Source organism: Pseudochaenichthys georgianus, unplaced genomic scaffold (genome assembly GCF_902827115.2).
Source record: "Pseudochaenichthys georgianus unplaced genomic scaffold, fPseGeo1.2 scaffold_661_arrow_ctg1, whole genome shotgun sequence".
In the NCBI taxonomy this organism is placed as follows: domain Eukaryota; kingdom Metazoa; phylum Chordata; class Actinopteri; order Perciformes; family Channichthyidae; genus Pseudochaenichthys; species Pseudochaenichthys georgianus.
This window is the reverse complement of record NW_027263215.1, coordinates 22,501-41,032: the sequence shown is the minus strand read 5'-3', so window position 1 is coordinate 41,032 and position 18,532 is coordinate 22,501. Positions and strand designations below refer to the sequence as shown.

The 18,532-nt window shown below is 50.6% G+C and overlaps 1 protein-coding gene across 1 annotated transcript in view; it reads left to right on the top strand.

Annotated features, from left to right (window-relative positions):
• LOC117443697 (proline-rich protein 12-like) overlaps positions 1 to 18,532 on the top strand; it is a 57,690-nt gene that overhangs the window by 21,228 nt on the left and 17,930 nt on the right. The window contains exons 3-7 of the mRNA XM_034079602.1: positions 7,657 to 7,818; positions 8,047 to 12,500; positions 12,739 to 12,951; positions 14,233 to 14,307; positions 17,847 to 18,532. The exon at positions 17,847 to 18,532 is cut by the window's right edge and continues 164 nt beyond it. Coding sequence (XP_033935493.1) covers positions 7,657 to 7,818; positions 8,047 to 12,500; positions 12,739 to 12,951; positions 14,233 to 14,307; positions 17,847 to 18,532 — 5,590 coding nt within the window. The remainder of the gene's footprint in view (positions 1 to 7,656; positions 7,819 to 8,046; positions 12,501 to 12,738; positions 12,952 to 14,232; positions 14,308 to 17,846) is intronic.

The window sequence follows — 18,532 nt, the reverse complement described above, 5'->3', positions numbered from 1 at the left end:
AGCACTGGATGACCTATACCAACAGAGTCACGAGGAAGTCTGAATACTCCCCCTGCTATAAGGATGGCCTAGGCTGACTCTGCAGGAGAACCACACCCAGCGGGTGAGGGGCGGCAACATTCACCCTGTAGTATCTGGCGAATGTGCTCTGGGATGCCCATGTGGCCGCAGCACATATGTCCTTGCACCTTAGGGAGGAACGCTGTGTTCGGCCATAAGGTGACACCTGAGCCATCTGAGTTCCACTTCAGACACGAGCTGCTCACGGACAAGGCCTGAAGCTCGCTTACACGCTTTGCTGAGGTGATGGCAAGAAGGAAAGCAGTCTTAGCTGAGAGCCACTCCAGTTCTGCCTGTAACAAAGGTTCAACAGGAGGCGAGCATAGGGCATCCAGCACCAAGGGCAGGTCCCATGTAGGGGCCCTTGGGCTATTCGGGGGGGCGAAGCCTCAGAGCTCCCCCTTAAAAAGAGGGATACCAACCTATGGCTCCCACTGTGCTGTTGTCAGCCCTTGTGTGTTGAGCTGATATAGCAGCCACATACACCCTGACTGTAGCGGGACACCGGCCGTTGTCCAGGAGGGACTGCAGGAACTCAAGGGTCGTAGGCACCAAGCAATATACTGGGTCCTCATTTCGCCCTTGGCACCAGTCAAAAAAACAAAACAGTTTCCACCTGTTTTCGTACTGCCTATGAGTAGATGGTGCCCTGGCTTTTGAGAATAGTCTTCCTGACAGACTCTATGCAGTCGCTCAGCAGTGGGTCGGGCCCTCCAGTGGCCCGACCCACAGCTGGAGGTAGCAGGGGTCGGGGTGCCACATCCGACCCTCCAACTGAGACAAGAGGTCCTTCCTGTTGGGGAGACGCCAAGGCGTCCCACAGCAGAGTCTGTGCAGCAGATGGACAGGCCTGCACCTAGCTGGGTTAAACAAGGAAGTTTAACAGGACAGCCTAGCCAGGCGGCTCCTGCTAGAATCAAGCAACACGCCTACCAGGAGCGGGGGCGAGAACACTGCCTTCACTGGTTGAGTTGATAACGAATTCCAGATGCAGTGTAACCGGGAGCGGGTGCAAGAACACAGCCTCCACTAGCTACCTGCTGAACGTAAAGAGTAGAGCAATGCTCCTACACGCCGAACACAGAGAGGGATGTAAATGTCCTACACCACGTTACCAGCAGAGAGAGCGGGAGCGAGCACTGCATTCACATTACATTACATTACATTTAGCTGACGCTTTTATCCAAAGCGACTTACAATAAGTACATTCGACCAGGAAGACACAACCTTGAAGAAAACAGAAACATATAAGTACATCAGGTTTCATAGAGCCAAGTATTTCAAGTGCTACTCAACTGGCTATAGATAAGCCAGTCCTTTATTAGTATATAAGTGCTTTGTTAATAGTTCTAACGCTCGAAGTGGAGTCGAAAGAGATGAGTTTTCAGTCTGTGCCGGAAGGTGTGTAAGCTTTCTGCTGTCCTGATGTCAATGGGAGCTCATTCCACCATTTTGGAGCCAGGATAGCAAACCCACGTGTTTTTGCTGATAGGAACTTGGGTCCCCCTCGCAGCGAGGGTGCAGCGAGCACGCGCTGGGGTGTACAGTTTAACCATGTCCTGGATGTAGGAAGGGCCAGATCCATTCGCAGCATGGTACGCAAGTACCAGTGTCTTGAAGTGAATTCTAGCAGTTACTGGAAGCCAATGAAGGGAGCGGAGGAGCGGAGTGGTGTGGGAAAATTTAGGAAGGTTGAAGACCAGACGAGCCGCTGCATTCTGGATGAGCTGCAGAGGTCGGATGGCACATGCAGGGAGACCAGCCAGGAGGGAGCTGCAGTAGTCTAGGCGTGAGGTGACGAAAGCCTGGACCAGAAGCTGGGTCGCTTTCTGGGTCAGCTGGGGACGTATCTTCCTGAAAACTCATCTCTTTCGACTCCACTTCGAGCGATAGAATTACTAACAAATAACTGCTAACAGAGCACTTATATACTAATAAAGGACTGGCTTATCTATAGCCAGTTGAGTAGCACTTGAAATGTTTGGCTCGATGAAACCTGATGTACTTATATGATTCTGTTTTCTTCAAGGTTGTGTCTTCTTGGTCGAATGTACTTATTGTAAGTCGCTTTGGATAAAAGCGTCAGCTAAATGTAATGTAATGTTGTAGAGCGTGTATCTGCAGCAGCGGGTTGTAGCAGCGATGTTTGCAGTGAAGGACAGGTTGTTATCTAGGGTCACACTCAGATTCCTTGCAGTCTGAGTCGGGGAAACAACAGAGGGGCCGATGTTGATAGTCAGGTCAAGAGTGGGACAATCTTTTCCCGGAAGGAAAAGCAGTTCAGTTTTGTCAAGGTTGAGCTTGAGATCATGAGCGGACATCCACTAAGAGATGTCAGCTAGACGAGCAGAGATGCGAGCGACGACCTGGGTCTCTGAGCGGGGGAAGGACAGGATTCATTGGGTGTCGTCAGCGTAGCAGTGGTATGAAAAACCATGCGGGCTAATGACAGATCCGAGCGAGTTTATGTACAGCGAGAAGAGGAGGGGACCAAGAACAGAGCCCTGAGGGACCCCTGTAGTTAATTGACAAGGGTCAGACTCGGACCCTCTCCAAGTAACCCTGTAGGTGCGGTCTTTGAGGTATGAGGTGAGGAGGGAAAGTGCAGAGCCTGAAACTCCAAGTTCTTGGAGAGTGAAGGAGGATCTGATGGTTCACCGTGTCGACTGCAGCAGACAGGTCCAACAGGATGATGACAGAGGAGTTGATGATGACAGAGGAGCTGCTTTGGCAGTGTGCAGTTCATCAGTGACAGCAATGAGAGCAGTTTCTGTGGAGTGACCTGCCTTGAATTCACCTAGGTGGATTAGATAAGGAAATTTAACAGGGCAGTTCAGCCAGGCAGCTGCTGCTAGAATGAAGCAGCGCGTCTACCAGGAGCGGGGGCGAGAACACCGCGCTCACTGGTTGAGTTAATAATGAATGCCAGATGCAGCGTAGGCGGGAGCGGGGTGCGAGAACACAGCCTTCACCAGCTACCTGCTGAACGGAAAGAGTAGAGCAACGCTCCTACTCGCCGAACACAAAAGGGATGTAACTACATCCATGTTACCAGCAGAGGGAGCGGGAGCGAAAGCAATGCCTTCACCTAGCTGGAAAAAAAAAGAAGTTTCAGCAGGACAGCCTATCCAGTCGGCTGCTGCTAGAATAAAGCATCACGTCTACCAGGAGTGGGGGCGAGAACACTGCTTTCGCTGGTTGAGTGACTGTGTCCAGAGCCACCCCAATGAAGGTTAGGCTCTGAGAGGGGTTCAGACAACTCTTCTCCATGTTCGCCATGAGGCCTAGCCGGGCGACATGAGAGAGAAGGAGAGCCGTGTCCTGGATCGTCTGTAACCGGGATGGTGCACAGATTAACCAGTCGTCTAAGGAGAGGGAGAGTCCGAATGGAACACCCTGAACTGGAAATGACGGCCTCTGAAGGCAAAGCGAAGAAACTGCCTGTGATGAGGCACAATAGGCACATGAAAATAAGCGTCCTTCAAGGCGACGGATGTGAACCATTCCCCCCTGGCCACGGTACGAAGAACGTCCGCTGTGCTCAGCACATGGAAAGGTAAAATCTTTAGGAACTTGTTGAGTCCCCTCAGATCGAGGATTGGGCGAAGTCCACCGCCTTTCTTCCTTACCAGGAAGTAGGTAGAGTAGAAGCCCCCGGGCTGTGAGATGGGGTCCACAGGCTCGATTGCACCCTTGGCAAGGAGGACTGACAGCTCCTGGTTTAGGGCAATTTCTTTTGCCAGGTCGCTTATGGTGGTCATCTTGACCCGGCTGAAGACTAGGGGCCAGCGTCGGAACTGAAGCTTGTACCCTTGGGTTAGGTGGAAACCACCCAGGGGTCTGAAGCTTGAGCTACCCGGTAGTTGAGCTGCTGCTGGGAGAGATAACCAACAGCCGGCCCCAGACCCTCAGTACCTTGCCCCCCGGCCTCTGGCTCTGGGGGGGCGACGGTTAGGCACCGGATATCGAGGCTGCCTTGGGGGCGAGTTAACAGGACCGTAGCGGGCCAGCCCCCTCGTGGGGCGCTGAGGCCCATGGCGGGCACCGGGGTGAGCCGGTGGACGGAGAGTCCTACATGTCTCTGATAAGTGTGACTGTGTCAGCCAAACCTGGCGACGAGTCTGGACGAGAGTGGACATCAGGCGCCCACGCTCTCTAGACATCAGAGTGAACGCCTGCATCCTGCTGCGGGGAAGCTGAGAGGGCGAGCATGAGGTGAGAGAGGGAATTGCCTATACGGCCCATGCGCGCCGCTTAATCGTAAGCCTTAGTGAGCAGGTCATCAGTGACCCGACATTGGAGTCGAGGGCACCTGGCCTCCGACCTCAGAGCTTCGTCAGGGGAAACTATGAGGGAAGCAATGGTAGGCTCAACAGCCGGCGTGTGGTCAAGGCCAACTCTTTCCGCATCCTGCATGGCTGCCAGGGCTCGGCCATCGGACGTAAGACTGTAAAGAGCCTTAGTGTCCTCCAGCATGCATGTAACTCCCTCAGATACTCACAAGAGGGAGGAACAGTAAAGGTTGCGAAGAGTGCGCCTAAAGAACACACTGGCAGGCGCTGTTTCGGGCTGCTGCGCATCCAGCTGCTGGTGAGCCAGGGCCATGCGAATGACGGTACCCGGTACCCGTGGAGCCATCATCTGCCTCCTCCGAGGGACCATGAGCTGAGGTACAGGAGCCAGGCCCAGAAGCATGGGATGGGCTCTCCCCGTCATACTCATCAAATTGAGTGACTGAAGCTGCCATCGAGAACACATCGTCATCTGGAACCAGCTCAGCCACGGGTGGGCAGCGGCGTGCTCTGCACGGGCACCAGAATGGAGAACCAAGAGAAGTGACTTTATCTGGGCTAGCTCAGTAGAGAGTAGGTCCACCCTGGAGGACAGCCTATCAGACTTAGTCCTCTTCTTGGGCGGTGCACCTGCAGCCTCTGCGGCCCAACGCCTAGGATGGGTAGGTTGGGCTGTGCAGAGTCGACTGTGCAGGGGGAAGGCCACCCTCAGTCAGTAGTTCAACCTCGGCTAGTCTAGCAGCTCCTACCGCACGAGGCATGATGGTGCAATTCATGCACGGGTCCTCCGAAAGGCCCTTCCTCAGATGCTCGAGGCCAAGACAAGAGGGGCAACGGTCATGGCCATCCTCTGGTTAAAGAGGAGCCATACAGGTGTTAGAGCCGTTAGACCTAGCGATAGCTAGAGCACTCAGCTGACTGTAAATAACTGGGCCAGGAAACAAATATGCAGTGGAGGGGAGTGAGCACAATAGTAGTTAGCTTGAGTGTGAGCACTCTGCTAACTGGGGTGAGAACAATGAAGTCAGTTAATGGCTTTATGCCGTGTGAAGAGAGCGAGAATACTCTCTCCACTAGCGCCGTAGCGAGTTAGCCTAAGCGAGAGCACTCTGCTAACTGAATGATGGAACGGGCATTAAACCAACTGTGAGCAGGGAGAGGGGAGCGGAAACACTCTCTTCACTAGCGCTGTAGCAAGTTAGCTTTGAGCGACAGCACTCAGTTAACTGGAGGATGGAACAGGAACCAACTGTGAGCAGGGAGAGGGGAGCGGAAACAGATGGAGATGGACTTTTTATTAAAAATCATTTGACCCATCCTAGTGTTAGGAGCAGTGTGCTGCCATTTTGAACGGCGCCCGGGGAGCAGTGTGGGGAACGGTGCCTTGCTCAGGGACACCTCGGTAGCACTTGGTCTTGCCGGGACTTGAACTGGTGACTTTCCAGTTGCCAAGCCAAGTCCCTATCGACTTCGCCACCACCGCCCACAAACACTCTCCACTAGCGCTGTAGCAAGTTAAAGTGGACCTATCATGCTATATTTGAATAATATAGTGTCGGACCATACCTATATAAGACATATTTATACTTTTTTATTTTCCAAAATACCAAACAGATCATGCTGATGGGCTGATTATGTGAGAACAGCACCATCTACAGGCCTGGCATATGTACTACAGCGTCTCCAGCACTTTCGAACGGCAATGTCCGTGGCTGTCTCCTCCTGATTGGTGGAGTTGGCCCAATAGCCGTAGCGCCACTTCTGTGACGTCATAGAAGTGTTCAAATCTGGATCAGTCTGTATCAGATCCGTTGCAGCCCCTTTTTAAGGGATTTTGGTATAGAGGAAAATAGAGAGGGTTGTGTTTTCTGACACTTGGTGAGTTCCCTGGAACACCGGGGACACATATTTATGTATAAAAGACGTACAAAAGTGCATTTTGCATGATAGGTCCCCTTTAACTTTGAGCGAGAGCACTCAGTTAACTGGAGAATGGATGCACTTTATATGTCGTTGCCACTCCTTGCATATCATGTATTTTGTTTTTTTACCCTGTTTGTAACATTTAATTTCCTTAAATGTTTTATGCGAGGGAATGGAAAGTAGCTCAAAGCTAAATCTGGCACTGTTACGCTTGACATATTTAAATGTCTTAAGTGTTCATTACAGTGCATGTCCCTGTCAAATAAACGATTAAATAAAATAACCAATTGTGCGCCGTGAGAGGGGAGCGAAGACACTCTCCTCACTAGCGCTGTAGCAAGTTAGCTTTGAGCGAGAGCACTCGGCTAACTGGGGATAGAACAGGAACTAATTGTGAGCTGTGAGAGGGGAGCGAAGACACTCTTCACTAGCGCTGTAACAGTTAGCTTGAGCGAAAACACTCAGCTAACTGGACGATAGAACAGGTAAGGAACCAAATGTATGTAGTGAGAGGGGGCGGAGACGCTCCCTTCACTAGCGCAGTAACAAATTAGCGAGAGCCCTCGGCTAACTTGTACACAGTTATCTCATTAGCTTGAGAATAGATAGCACAATCAGCGATAAATGGTAGCGATCTCACCGGCTGACGTGCAGGAGCGTCCGCTCTTTACCGGTCCGGAGCTCCTAGGGTCCGAGCGGTGAACACCGCAGTCCCCTCCCTTGGGAGGGCGGACAGCTAGCTCGTCGCAGCCTTTGGAGGGCGAGCGTTTTCCTAGCCCGCAGCTCCGATCGAGACGATCACAAGGCTACAGGTAGCGATGAGCTAGAATCTTAATTTTCAATAACCTAGCTTGGCTTCTACTCAAAAAGTAGTAACCTGCGCAGCGAGAAGATGAAAAAGGACTGAACTCGTTGACAACACTGGCTTCCGGGGTCATACGAGGTCACACGTGACTTTGTTGATATAAATATTCGACCTACGCATGCGCGAGACGGAAGATATCCAGTGCTAAAGCACTGCCTCTGGCGGTCAGTAAGGATGAAATAGAACACACACGGCTCTTATTAAAACGGCACTTTCTCACCGGAGTACTTTTCCCTGTCATTCTTAAAGTACCGATACTTATGAAACAGAGGAATCGTAACGTTTTTAATGGCAGGGTATCGCGGTACCTTTCAAGTATCGGTACACCGTGCAACACTAGTCCAGATAGGAATATAATATTATTTGGACAGTGCAGAGAGGCATGGCTTCTGTGCTTTTATAATTTGCAACACTGGGATCTTCATATGACTCAGGGCTCAATAAAATAAATAGTAGGCACCTTTTCTTAAACTGTTTATATGATAATGGTATTATCCGGTTGTGATTTGTTGCCAGGCCTGTCCGGCTTCTTTGATGCCAGCCTCCACCATGCCAGCACTTCGGGTCCAGACCCCTCTGTCATGAATCTGATTTCAGCTCTGGAGTCACGGGGGCCACAGCCGCCCCCCTCTGCCTCCTCCCTCCTTTCTCAGTTTCGCACTCCTTCTTGGCAGACTGGTGAGTGTCAGCCTGTTATGAGAAATGCAACAATAGCTTGATGTTAGTTCTTGTTACAATTGAAAAATATCCTAAGTAATAATTTAATTTATGAAAAAAGTCATTACATTTGCAAAAAGTATCCAAAAAGTAGTGGGTTTGTAATCTAACTACCAATTTGTTGTGTTTTTAAATTTGAATACCGACCTGCATTTACCAACACTGTCCATGTAATGTTGTGTCCCCTAGCAATGCATACGCCGGCCCCAGCGGAACTCTTTATCTCAGGGGCCCTTCCTGGTTCCACCTCTTTCCCCCCCTCCTCTGCCCTCTCTGCTTACCAACATCCTGGCTCCTTCTCCACACGACCCTTCACCCCCTCACTGTCCCTGCAGGACACACCTTCATTTAGCCCCTCCTCCAACAGTTTGTTATCCCCCCATGATCCCCTGCTGCACATCAAAACACCCTCCCAGACCAGCTTGGGCTTAGATCGTTTGCTGTCTTCCCAGAGTTCCACCTATCGAGGGTCCCAGGAGGTCCTGGGCCCTTCTCAGACCCAGGGCCCTCCCACCTCCTCCAGTTGCCACCTGCCATCTCCCCAGTTCAACCTGTTGTCCTCTCAGCTCCACAGCCAGTCCTCCCAGCTCTATAACTCCTCCATGTTCTCTTCCACTCCAGCCCTGCTGCCCACAGCCCCCCCCCTGACTCAGCCTTCTCAAGAGAGGCCAGTTTCCCGGCAGGACAGTGTGATCAAGCATTACCAACGCTCCTCCCCATCCCAGTCCACAGCAGAGCAATATGCCAGCTTTGGGGGGTCCTCCAGCTACCAGCAGATAGCCAGCCACCACCGGCACACGGGAGTGTCCTGCAGTCCTGGGAGGGAGCAGAGCCCTTCCTCCAACCCCAAGCCTTCACCACGGCTGGAGTCCAACACGTATCGACCTACGATCCAAACCCCCTACCCATCCTCCAGCTCCTCAACCCCCTCCTCTGGCACTAAGGTAGCCAAGAGTTCAAGCTCCAACAGTGGCTACTCCTCTTCAGTCTCAGGATCCTCCACCTCCCGGCCCCCACACACTCCACCCTCAGCCCCTCCCACTTCTTCTGGGTCTACTTCTAGCTCCAAGACGAGCACTGGCTCCTTGTCTTCCTCCTCTTGTCAGCAGCCCCCACTTCAATCAGCTCCGGCACCCCCCCCTCTACCATTGGTATCATCCAACCTTGTTCAACAGCCAGCATCTAAGCAAAGCCTCTCCACCTATGGTTCTCCACCTGGTGCCAAATCCAGCACGGGCCTACCGGATCATACCACTTCCCAACATGCCCAGGCCTACTCTCCTAACCAGCCTTCATCCGCACATATGGCCCATTCTTTTGGTGGCTTTACCTCACCTCTTGCCCAGGACCTGAGCTCTGGAGCAGGGGGATCTGGAGGGAAGGCTTTCACTGGTATTGGTTCAGGAGGACGTTCCTTTTCAGCAGAGATAGTCTTTGGGGACTCAAGCTTTGGTCCAACGTCTCTAAGAAGAGCCGGCAGTCCTTCCTTGGGGTATGGCACTGCTGGCGGGTCAAGTGGAACCGTACCAGGCAGTGGTGTTGGATCTGCAGAATCAGGGAGCAGGGCTGCTATTGCTGGAAATGGCGGCAACGACTCCTACCACCTGCCAGAGTCCATTCCATCGCCCTCCATCAGTTCCACCACCAGTCGCCCTGGATTGCACTCTCCTGCTGCTGCTCGCCCTGCACAGTCCCCTGGGGGCTTAGGGGCTACTAAATATATGTCCTCCATTCTCTCGCCTAATTTCATGTCCTCATCACAAGGTTTCCCTGACACACACCTCGCGCAGAACCAGTCCTACCACACAACAAACCCCAAGCCAAAAACAGAAACCAACATGCAGGTGGTTGATAGATCCCAAGACGAGGAAGAAAATGATGAGGATTTCCTTATCCATCATCTACTACACGCACAGAACTCAACTCCCCACCCGTCCCAGCATCACCCACCTCCTCAGCTGCTGCCCCAGACTCTCCCACAGGCTAGGGAAGGGGAAGGCAAGGGGGTGACTTATGATATCAACAAGATATCTGAAGAGCGCTACCACCTTCACAGTGTCATCCGTACCAACACCCTGCCCAGCAGTTCAGGTCCGGGAACATCAATTAGTGAGGCAGGCAGTGGCCTTAGCAGTCAGTTGGAAGTATCACGGAAGAAACAGCAGCAGGTCAAATCAGAGATGATTGCCACCAAGTCCGGTCCTGAGGGGCTGAGCGACCCGCTCTCCCACTCTCACACTACCAACCCCCACCACCAGCATGACTCCTTGGAGTCTGTTGCGCTTTATGGAAGAGGGGACCCTTACACCCATCACACCTCACACGTGTCCTCACATTCTCAGCATCCCCAGATCTCCCAGCACCCCCGGCACTCTCAGCACACACAGCACTCTCTACACACTCAGCACAGCCTTCCTCATCCCCTCTCCCACAGCCAGCCTCACATGGAGCTGAAGAAGTCCTCAGAGGCCAATGACAATGCCTACTTGTGTAATACACCAGATCTGCAGCGGGCTCGACAAAGCCAGGTCCCCCTCTCTCTGATAGACTCCCCAACAGACCCTGCCCAGCCTCCTCACATGATGCAGTCTGTCCTTTCTCACACCACCCGCACCAAGATGGACCCCCAGCAAGCTCCATCACAGCAAGCTCTGTTGGGATCAATAGGAGGAGCAGGGCCTACCCGGGGGGATTCCCACCCCCAGGACCAGTCCTCACAGCTCCAGATCCAGCTCCAGGCCCAGGCTATGGAAACCCACTACAGCCTTGGAGGCCAGCCAAGAGATCAAACACAAGCCAGTCAGAACTCAGTGTCTTCACTAAAAATGTTGGACCAATCTCTTTCTGGGACTAACAGCAGAGGCAGTGGGGGAGCTCTGGACAGAGCAGGGGTGAGAGGGGCTGGAGGGGAGGGAGGGGGAGGAGACAGGCATAGACAGCAACACAGAATTACTCCCCACAACCTTCCGCAACAAACAGCCTCCGATCTCCATGACTTCCTGTCTGAACCAGATTTGAGCTTGCCCACCCCTTCTCACCTGCACCACCTCACCCAGTCTGAGGCCCACGTCCACCCCCACGCCCACCATCAACAGCAGGCTCACACTCACCATCAGCTGGCGCTCTCCCAATTAGCTCTCCCACACTCTCACATGGGAACTCCTCAACAACAGCATCAGCCCCAGCAAAGGGACGCTGAAACTCTGTCTCACTCCCAGTTGGACCAGCTGAAACAGCACCAGTTTGACGGTGCCAGCCCGGTGAGAAAAGCAGGACAGAGTCAAGTTCAGCAGCAGCAGCAGCAGCAGCAGCGCTTTGGGCCTCTAACATCCATCTGCTTTCCAGATTCTCTCCTACACGACGAAGACCGCTCTTTCTTTCCTGAGATGGAAGACATGTTTTGTTCGGCTGATTACAAGTCGAGCTGTGCGGAGGATTCTGGGGCCGGACAGACTGCTCAGGAGAGCTTGGCCCAGGGCCATGGGCAGGAGGAGAGCTTAAAACCAGGAGGTGCTGCAGAGGGCTATGGGATGCTTGGTCACCACAGTGATCAAGGGTATGGACAGTATTGCCACAGCCATCCAGGAACAGGAAATGGCAACCTACACTTAGACCTTGACTCTATGAAGTCCCACGAGCTTCCCTCCACTGTGAATACCGACCAGCTCGGCCTTATCCAATCCCAAACCCCCACTATGGGGCTGAGCTCAGCAGTACAAGGGGATGATGGCTCAGTCAACAAGATGACCGGTGCTGTGGGAGTGGGTGGAAATGCAATGACTCCTGGTCTTACCTCGCCTATATTTTGTTCCTCTCGACCCAAGAAGCTGCTGAAGACAAGCTCATTCCACCTGCTCAAACAGCGGCGTGACCCCCAGCCTCTAACAAAGAAAAACTATGCGCAGGAGTACGAGTTTGAGGATGATGAGGATAAGGCTGATGGTCCTGCTGATATTCGCCTGAACAGTCGTCGGCTTCCTGACCTGCTGCCTGACTTGGTGTCTAGTTGTAGGAAGGCTGGTGGCTCATCAGGAGCAAGTGGGCCTAGTCCAATGATGGGTGACATAGACTTCTGCCACGCTTCCAACTACTCCTCCCTGGCCCACCCTCCACAACTCCTCCCCCAGGAAGGCCCAAAGAAAAGAGGCAGGAAACCCACTAAACCAAAACGTGAAGGCCCTCCCCGTCCACGAGGTAGACCACGCATACGTCCACTTCCTGAGCCTGCCTACTGCAGGGGGCTGATGGGAACAGTGGCTGGAGAAGGCAAGAGGGGCAGAGGACGGGGTCGAGGCCGTGGCAGGAAGGAGGAAGGGACTGTTGAAATGCATTACAATATGAACAAAGCACAAAGCCTTCCATATCAGCAGCAGCACTTCAGCCAGCAGCAGCATGTCCAGCAGCAGCATCCACAGCCACACCACAGACAGCAGGCAGACCTCCAGCACGCTCCACAGCAGCAGCAGCAGCAGCAGCAGCAGCAGCAGCAGCAGCAGCAGCAGCAGCAGCTGCAGCAGCTGCAGCAGCAGCAGCTGCAGCAGCAGCAGCAGCTGCAGCATGTCTCCTGTCCTATCCAACAACCGCATCAGCAACAGCACCATCATCATCCACAGCAGCCACAGCAAGATCCAATCACACCTAAGGTACTGGCTCTGTTCTTCCATAGTCATAGTCACTGCTCAGAGCATGTACACGCACTCCTGACTAGCATTATAGCCAGTTGTAATATATCTCTGTGAAGCCCCCCCGAGGGAATTAACGATCAGCATTGCTGGCCTTTGTCACATATCTCCTATAAAGCCAAACTACAGCAATTATAACAAGAGAAATGTTTCACATTCTTTGTCTTTCTAACCCTTCCCATACATCCGTCTCTCTCAGATCAAACTGCCCGTCCCCACCCTTTCTCCATCAGAATCACTGTTAAGGACAGACTCATTGTCCAGCGCCGAGCCGGTTCTGTCCGACGGGTCGGTGGGGTCTGCGCCCTCTCTGGGCCTGAGTCCTGGACCCAGCTCCGCCATGGACATCAACAGGAGTGAGGTGAACCTGGCTCCAGAGGAGATGATGAAGAGTCAGCATAAAGCTGTGGAGGTAAAGCAGTCCCGTGTCCCGTCTGACTGCTCACGAGTCTCTCTCTCATGATAGACTTGTCTTTGTTGGGATGTCTGTTTGCATTCAATGACAAGTCTTACGCGCTCCAATGGTTTGAAATGATGGTGAGCGGCATATGAATGAAGACCTCACCGGGTCCATGTGGATGAGTGGCAGTGTGGGATGTGTGGCCAAAGCTGTGAGTCTCTCATCTCTCTGTCTTATCACGCACGCCAGCTTGAGGGGGGGTTCCTCTTCAGAGGGGACGTCATGGTGACAAGCATGTACAATGTCTTGACAGAATTTCCGAGGCAAAATATACTTTTCTGAACAATGTATTTATTTATTCAAAAATGCAATTTAGAGTCTCAATTTCTAGAATCTGCTTCCTTTTTCTTTAGTTTTGTGTTATGCTCCCCCAGAACAGATCTGTGGAAATCAGATTGACAGGATGTTATAGTTTTTGTGTAACCGGAAATAATGGAATTCCTTGAAAAATCTAAATATATGAATAACATGTATTATTATTGATAATATTTAACTACATTTCTATAAACATTTCATGATTGAAAACGGGGCATAACAGTTTTGAATTTGGCTGAAAGATGTTTTATTAAAACGTTTTAAATGTAACACGACAAAGACAACATGTATTCTCTTGACTAGTAGCAGAGTGACTTTCTTTTTGAAGTATTACAGAATACAGACATGCTCTTCAGAAGCTGCTTATTGAAAAAGTTACTTTGAATGTAACCGCCACATTAAAAGTAACGTGTGGAGAAACAGCAGCAGAACTGTGCGGGAGAGAAGACGGAGGACGCTTTGCATCCATGCAGAAAATGAGAACTGAACGATGTGTAGAGACAGATCCTTCTTCTTCGTGTCAGGGTGTGGGAGAAGCAGCTGTACATAAAGAAGGGCTGCAGAGGATTGTGCATGACAGCTTGGATTTCATGTTGGAGGGAAATTAAATCTAGTTGCCTCAGCAACAGTAAGGTTCAATGTCTCTGCAGACTCTGTTGCCTGAAGTGACACCTTAGATTTCCAATGAAGCCAAACTGATATACAATTTGGTTATTAAGTATTTGAACACCTATCATTTTGTTTACATATTTGTATTCCTAATGTTAATCTAAATAACTGTGTCCCTGATTGTAAGAAACCCAGACGATGACACCCTGCAGATGACTGCACACATCTTGAATGGGATGACATTACATTGTTGATGTAAAGTTAAAGTAAACCCATGTTTAAAAGCAGTTTTCTCTGATCCTAACACAGATTACGTGGAAGAAAGACATTGAGGATCCGCTGAATCCTGAGTCCTGGGATGCTGTGCAGAAGCTCTCCAGTTCAGTAAGTCGCTTCACACCCTGGAGTAAATGAGCAAAGCCCAGAGCCTCATATATAATTCAGACCTCATCCATTCAAAGTGCAGCCGGAGTAGAGAACACATCCTCCACCTTCTTCACACCTCAGCTGCTGAAGGCGCTTGTACAAAAGGTAGCATGTTGCCCAGCTGAGCTCAAACTAAATATAGATTTGATTTAGTGGCGTAGGCTCCAGTGCAACTAAAAGATAATACCTGCATTCTCAGCCATTTTGAGTGATTGGAGGTTTAGAGAGAAGGAGGTTATTGTTGACTGACAGCCAGTTCTTTCAGACTGACAAAAGAGAGGAGAGATGGCTGTTACCAGGGCAGCCGTTGCCATGGTTACTACATTTCCCAGTGCAGAACACTTGCTGCCACCTGCTGTCTGTGAAGCTTTATTACCAGCCACATGAACCGCACATCTAAATTATTGTTTTTTAAATAACATGCATTTCTGCAAACATTTAAATATCCCAATCTGCCATTTTTTTAAAGCAAAACTTCCATACATTTTAGTAGTAAACAGGATATATTTTAAATTTGTGTAGACCAGATGATCAGATGGAATCAAATAAATTGTTTATCAAAAAATAAATGTCATTTAGTTGAAGCCCTTAAAGGTCCTGCAGGATCTCCTGGAGGGTTCTGTCTGTCAGATCCCAGAAACGGGGGGTTACGTATTGTAACCCTAGTACATAAGCACAGGTATTCACCTACTGAGATATCTATAAGCGTAGCCGGCCCCTCGGGGCGGGCCTACCTAAATGCACGCGCAAGCCCACCGTATATAAGGCGGCCACGCCTCCTGACTGTCATCCTACACCCTCTTCAGTGAGCGGCATAGGACAGACAGGGCCTCAGGTAGAGGGCTCCGCCTGTGCTTATATAACTAGGGTTACAATACGTTATATCTTACACAGGCTCCGCCCTCTACTGGACGTCATCTACTGGATAAACGCCCATCACACTGCCCCTGACCGGCTTTTGGTTAACAACAGCTGCACCGCAACTTCCTCTCCTCCGGTTGAGACCGTGGAGAAGTCGCGGCCGCAGCTTACTTGGCTGGGTAAAACACACTCACACACGCTTACCTCGTGTAGAGTGTGCAGGGAGAGTCCTCCAGCCCTGCATGGGGCTTACCGTGCACCATGTTTCCCGGGTCCCTAAGGAGCATGGGAAAACACAAGTGCATTATGTCCAGGGGGCACAGCCCCCCCCCCTCACCAGTCCTGTATTGCCCCAGCAAGTACAGACGATGAGAAGGAGCCAGACATGTCCAAGAGATAAAACCTTATGAAGGGGCCTCGCGTAGACCAAGACGCCGCCGTGCATATGTCCTCCACACTCACGCCGTTAAACAAGGCTGTTGATACAGCCATACTACGTTCAGGTAGGCCCACACCGAGGGGCCGGCTACGTTTATGGATATCTCAGTAGGTGAATGCTCGCATAGCATGATTGAGGGTAGCACCCATAGAGTCCAGTAGAGGGGGAGCCTGTGTATGATACAACCAGTGATGTACCTGAACGCGTTCAATGAACGATCGTTCATGAACGCGTTCATATTTTGGGCGAACGTGAACTGAACGTACTGTATTTCCGCTAGATGAATGTAATTGAGAACGCGTTCATTCTCAGCGCTGTATAACGGCGTTCAAAAGTGCGTTCATTCTCAGCACTGTATTATAACGGCGTTCAAAAGTGTGCCAGATTTCATATGCCTTTCAGCCGAAAACCCAGTTAAAACACACCGTAAACAGGCTTCAAAATAATGCGGAAAACCACCCAATCTGGCAACAGCAAGCTGCCTGTGACGCGTACGCGCCTGTCACCCCTGGCTGTCGCACTAAAATATAAATGTACTAAATATATCAGACTCCTCACAACAAACAATGTGGAACCGCGGAACCGGCGAGCATTGAATGAATGAATGAATTCATTAGTATGGACGAAGCCGAGAGCAGAGACTCTACGGCAGTGGTGGGGAACCTCCGGCCTCCGGCCTCCGTCCGTATACGGCCCGCGAGACAATTTGGTACGGCCCTCGAGGTAATTTATAAACACACGCAAAAAATAAAAAAATGAAAGAAATCTAGATCGCAAAAAAATTAAACAAGCGAGTGCCTGTTTTTCCTGGCCAAGGTCAGGGTCCATGAACACAACACGAGCCAAACGTGTCATCACGTGGTATATGTCTCGACTGACAGGAGTGCAGTTCTGACGGAGAGCACCAGAACGCCACTCCAGCACTTCAGAAACTGCAGTACCGATAAGTCCATACACATGCCGCAGTTTCTGCGTGTCTGTGTCTTTAGTTGAAAGCCCAGTGGCGATCTGCTCATCTGTCATACAGTCAATAACTGTGTTGTTATCATTAGCATCTGGTTAGCTAGCTATGCTAACAAATATAAGAAGCTTTGTCTACAACCAGTGAGGTAAAGGCACATCTTTATATGATCATTATAGTTATAAAAAAAACAAGAGAATAAAGTAAACAGGTATAAAATACTATATGACAGTTATTAATAAAGAAGAATACAGTTTGAAAGGGGAGTGATTTGTCAAATATCCATACATTAAAAGAAAATCTGCTTACAGTTGTGTTTGGGTGTTGAGAGATGTGTCCATAGATCTCCTAATGTTGCTCTCAAAGTGCACCAGATTGATGCTTTTAACTTCAACATTTAAAAAAAAAAAAATTCTTCCCAGGGGAGCATGCCCCCCGGACCCCCGTAGAGGAGGTTAGGTCCCCCCCCCACTTAAATCATGTTCACATGGATAGGAAACTAAATACATTTGCACACATCTTGTGTCCATATCTTTCTGTGTTGGTGGTCACGCCACACCGTGCACGTGCATGCATACGCGAGTCATGGTGAGATATCTGGATTAAGAGGTTGCTTTTTCTTTGCACAGAATGAAATGAATGGGCTGTAATTTTTTTAAGCAGAGGTCAATAACTTGTACGGCCCTCTGAGGATATTGTAAACATTGAAATGGCCCATTAACATCGTACAGGAGACAAATAATAGCTCGCAGCAACGTATTGAAAAAATAACTATGAACTATAAATTAGTTCATTTTTGAAACCATGAACTTTAGTTCAACATTTTGAATTATGAACTATGAACTGAATTAGTTCATTTTAAAATGTGTGAACTGTGAACTGAACTAGTTCATGTAGAAAGTGAACTTTCCCAACACTGGATACAACAGATACAGAGGAAGACATGGGAATACATCACAGCTCCGGCACATTAATGTTTCATATGAACAATGTTTCTGCTTCATGTGTGAAGAGGCCTCTGTTTGCTCACATTTACATGACTTTGTTTACAACGTAATAAAGTTATGGGAACCGCAGGCTCTGCTGCCATCTAGTGGTAAACATAAATCAAAACTCTGTGAATCCAGTCGTGTGGAGTGAAAATTAGACAAGCTTACTGGTTGAAACAGTTTTTTGCAATGTAGAGAAGAATATAGCCTTCCTCAGTGATTAGTTTGGCTCTGTTTGCTTTTGCAGGCTGATGAGAAGTCCTTTGACTTCAAACCGGGCTTCATGACCTCTTTTCTTGACTTCCTGAAGACAGGCAAAAAGCAGTCAGGCCTTGAACTCGGACATGAGCAGGAGTCCCTGGATCTGTGTTCCTCTCTGAAGGGGGGCATCAGGCCCTTATCCTCACTTCCTCCTGCTCTACTACCGACTCCTCCACAGCAGGCTGCAGGAACATTTAGCGGGGGGGGGCAGTGTGACGGGGCAGACCTGGCTCTCAGCAGCTGCAAGCCACTGGACGAGGATCTGAAGAGGAACCTGGAGACGCTGCCGTCCTTCTCCTCTGATGAGGAGGACTCGGTCAGTAAGAACCAGGACCTGCAGAAGAGCATCTCCTCGGCCATCTCCGCCCTCTACGACACTCCGCACTCATTGGCTGCTGCAATGGCTTGTGCCATGGCTAAGGCCCTGCCCGCCCTGCCCGCCCTGCCCACCCTGTCCACCCTGTCCACCCTGCCCACCCTGCCCACCCTGTCCACCCTGTCCACCCTGTCCCCGCCCACCCCACAGGAGTCCCCGCTCAGCCCCACCCTCCCCGCCATGCCTCCACTCATCCCCAGTATGGAGAATGGAAAAGAGGAGGTGCTAATGTACACACAGGATCACATACAGGACAAAGAGGAGGACAACCTGGTCTCCCCGCAGACCAATACAGA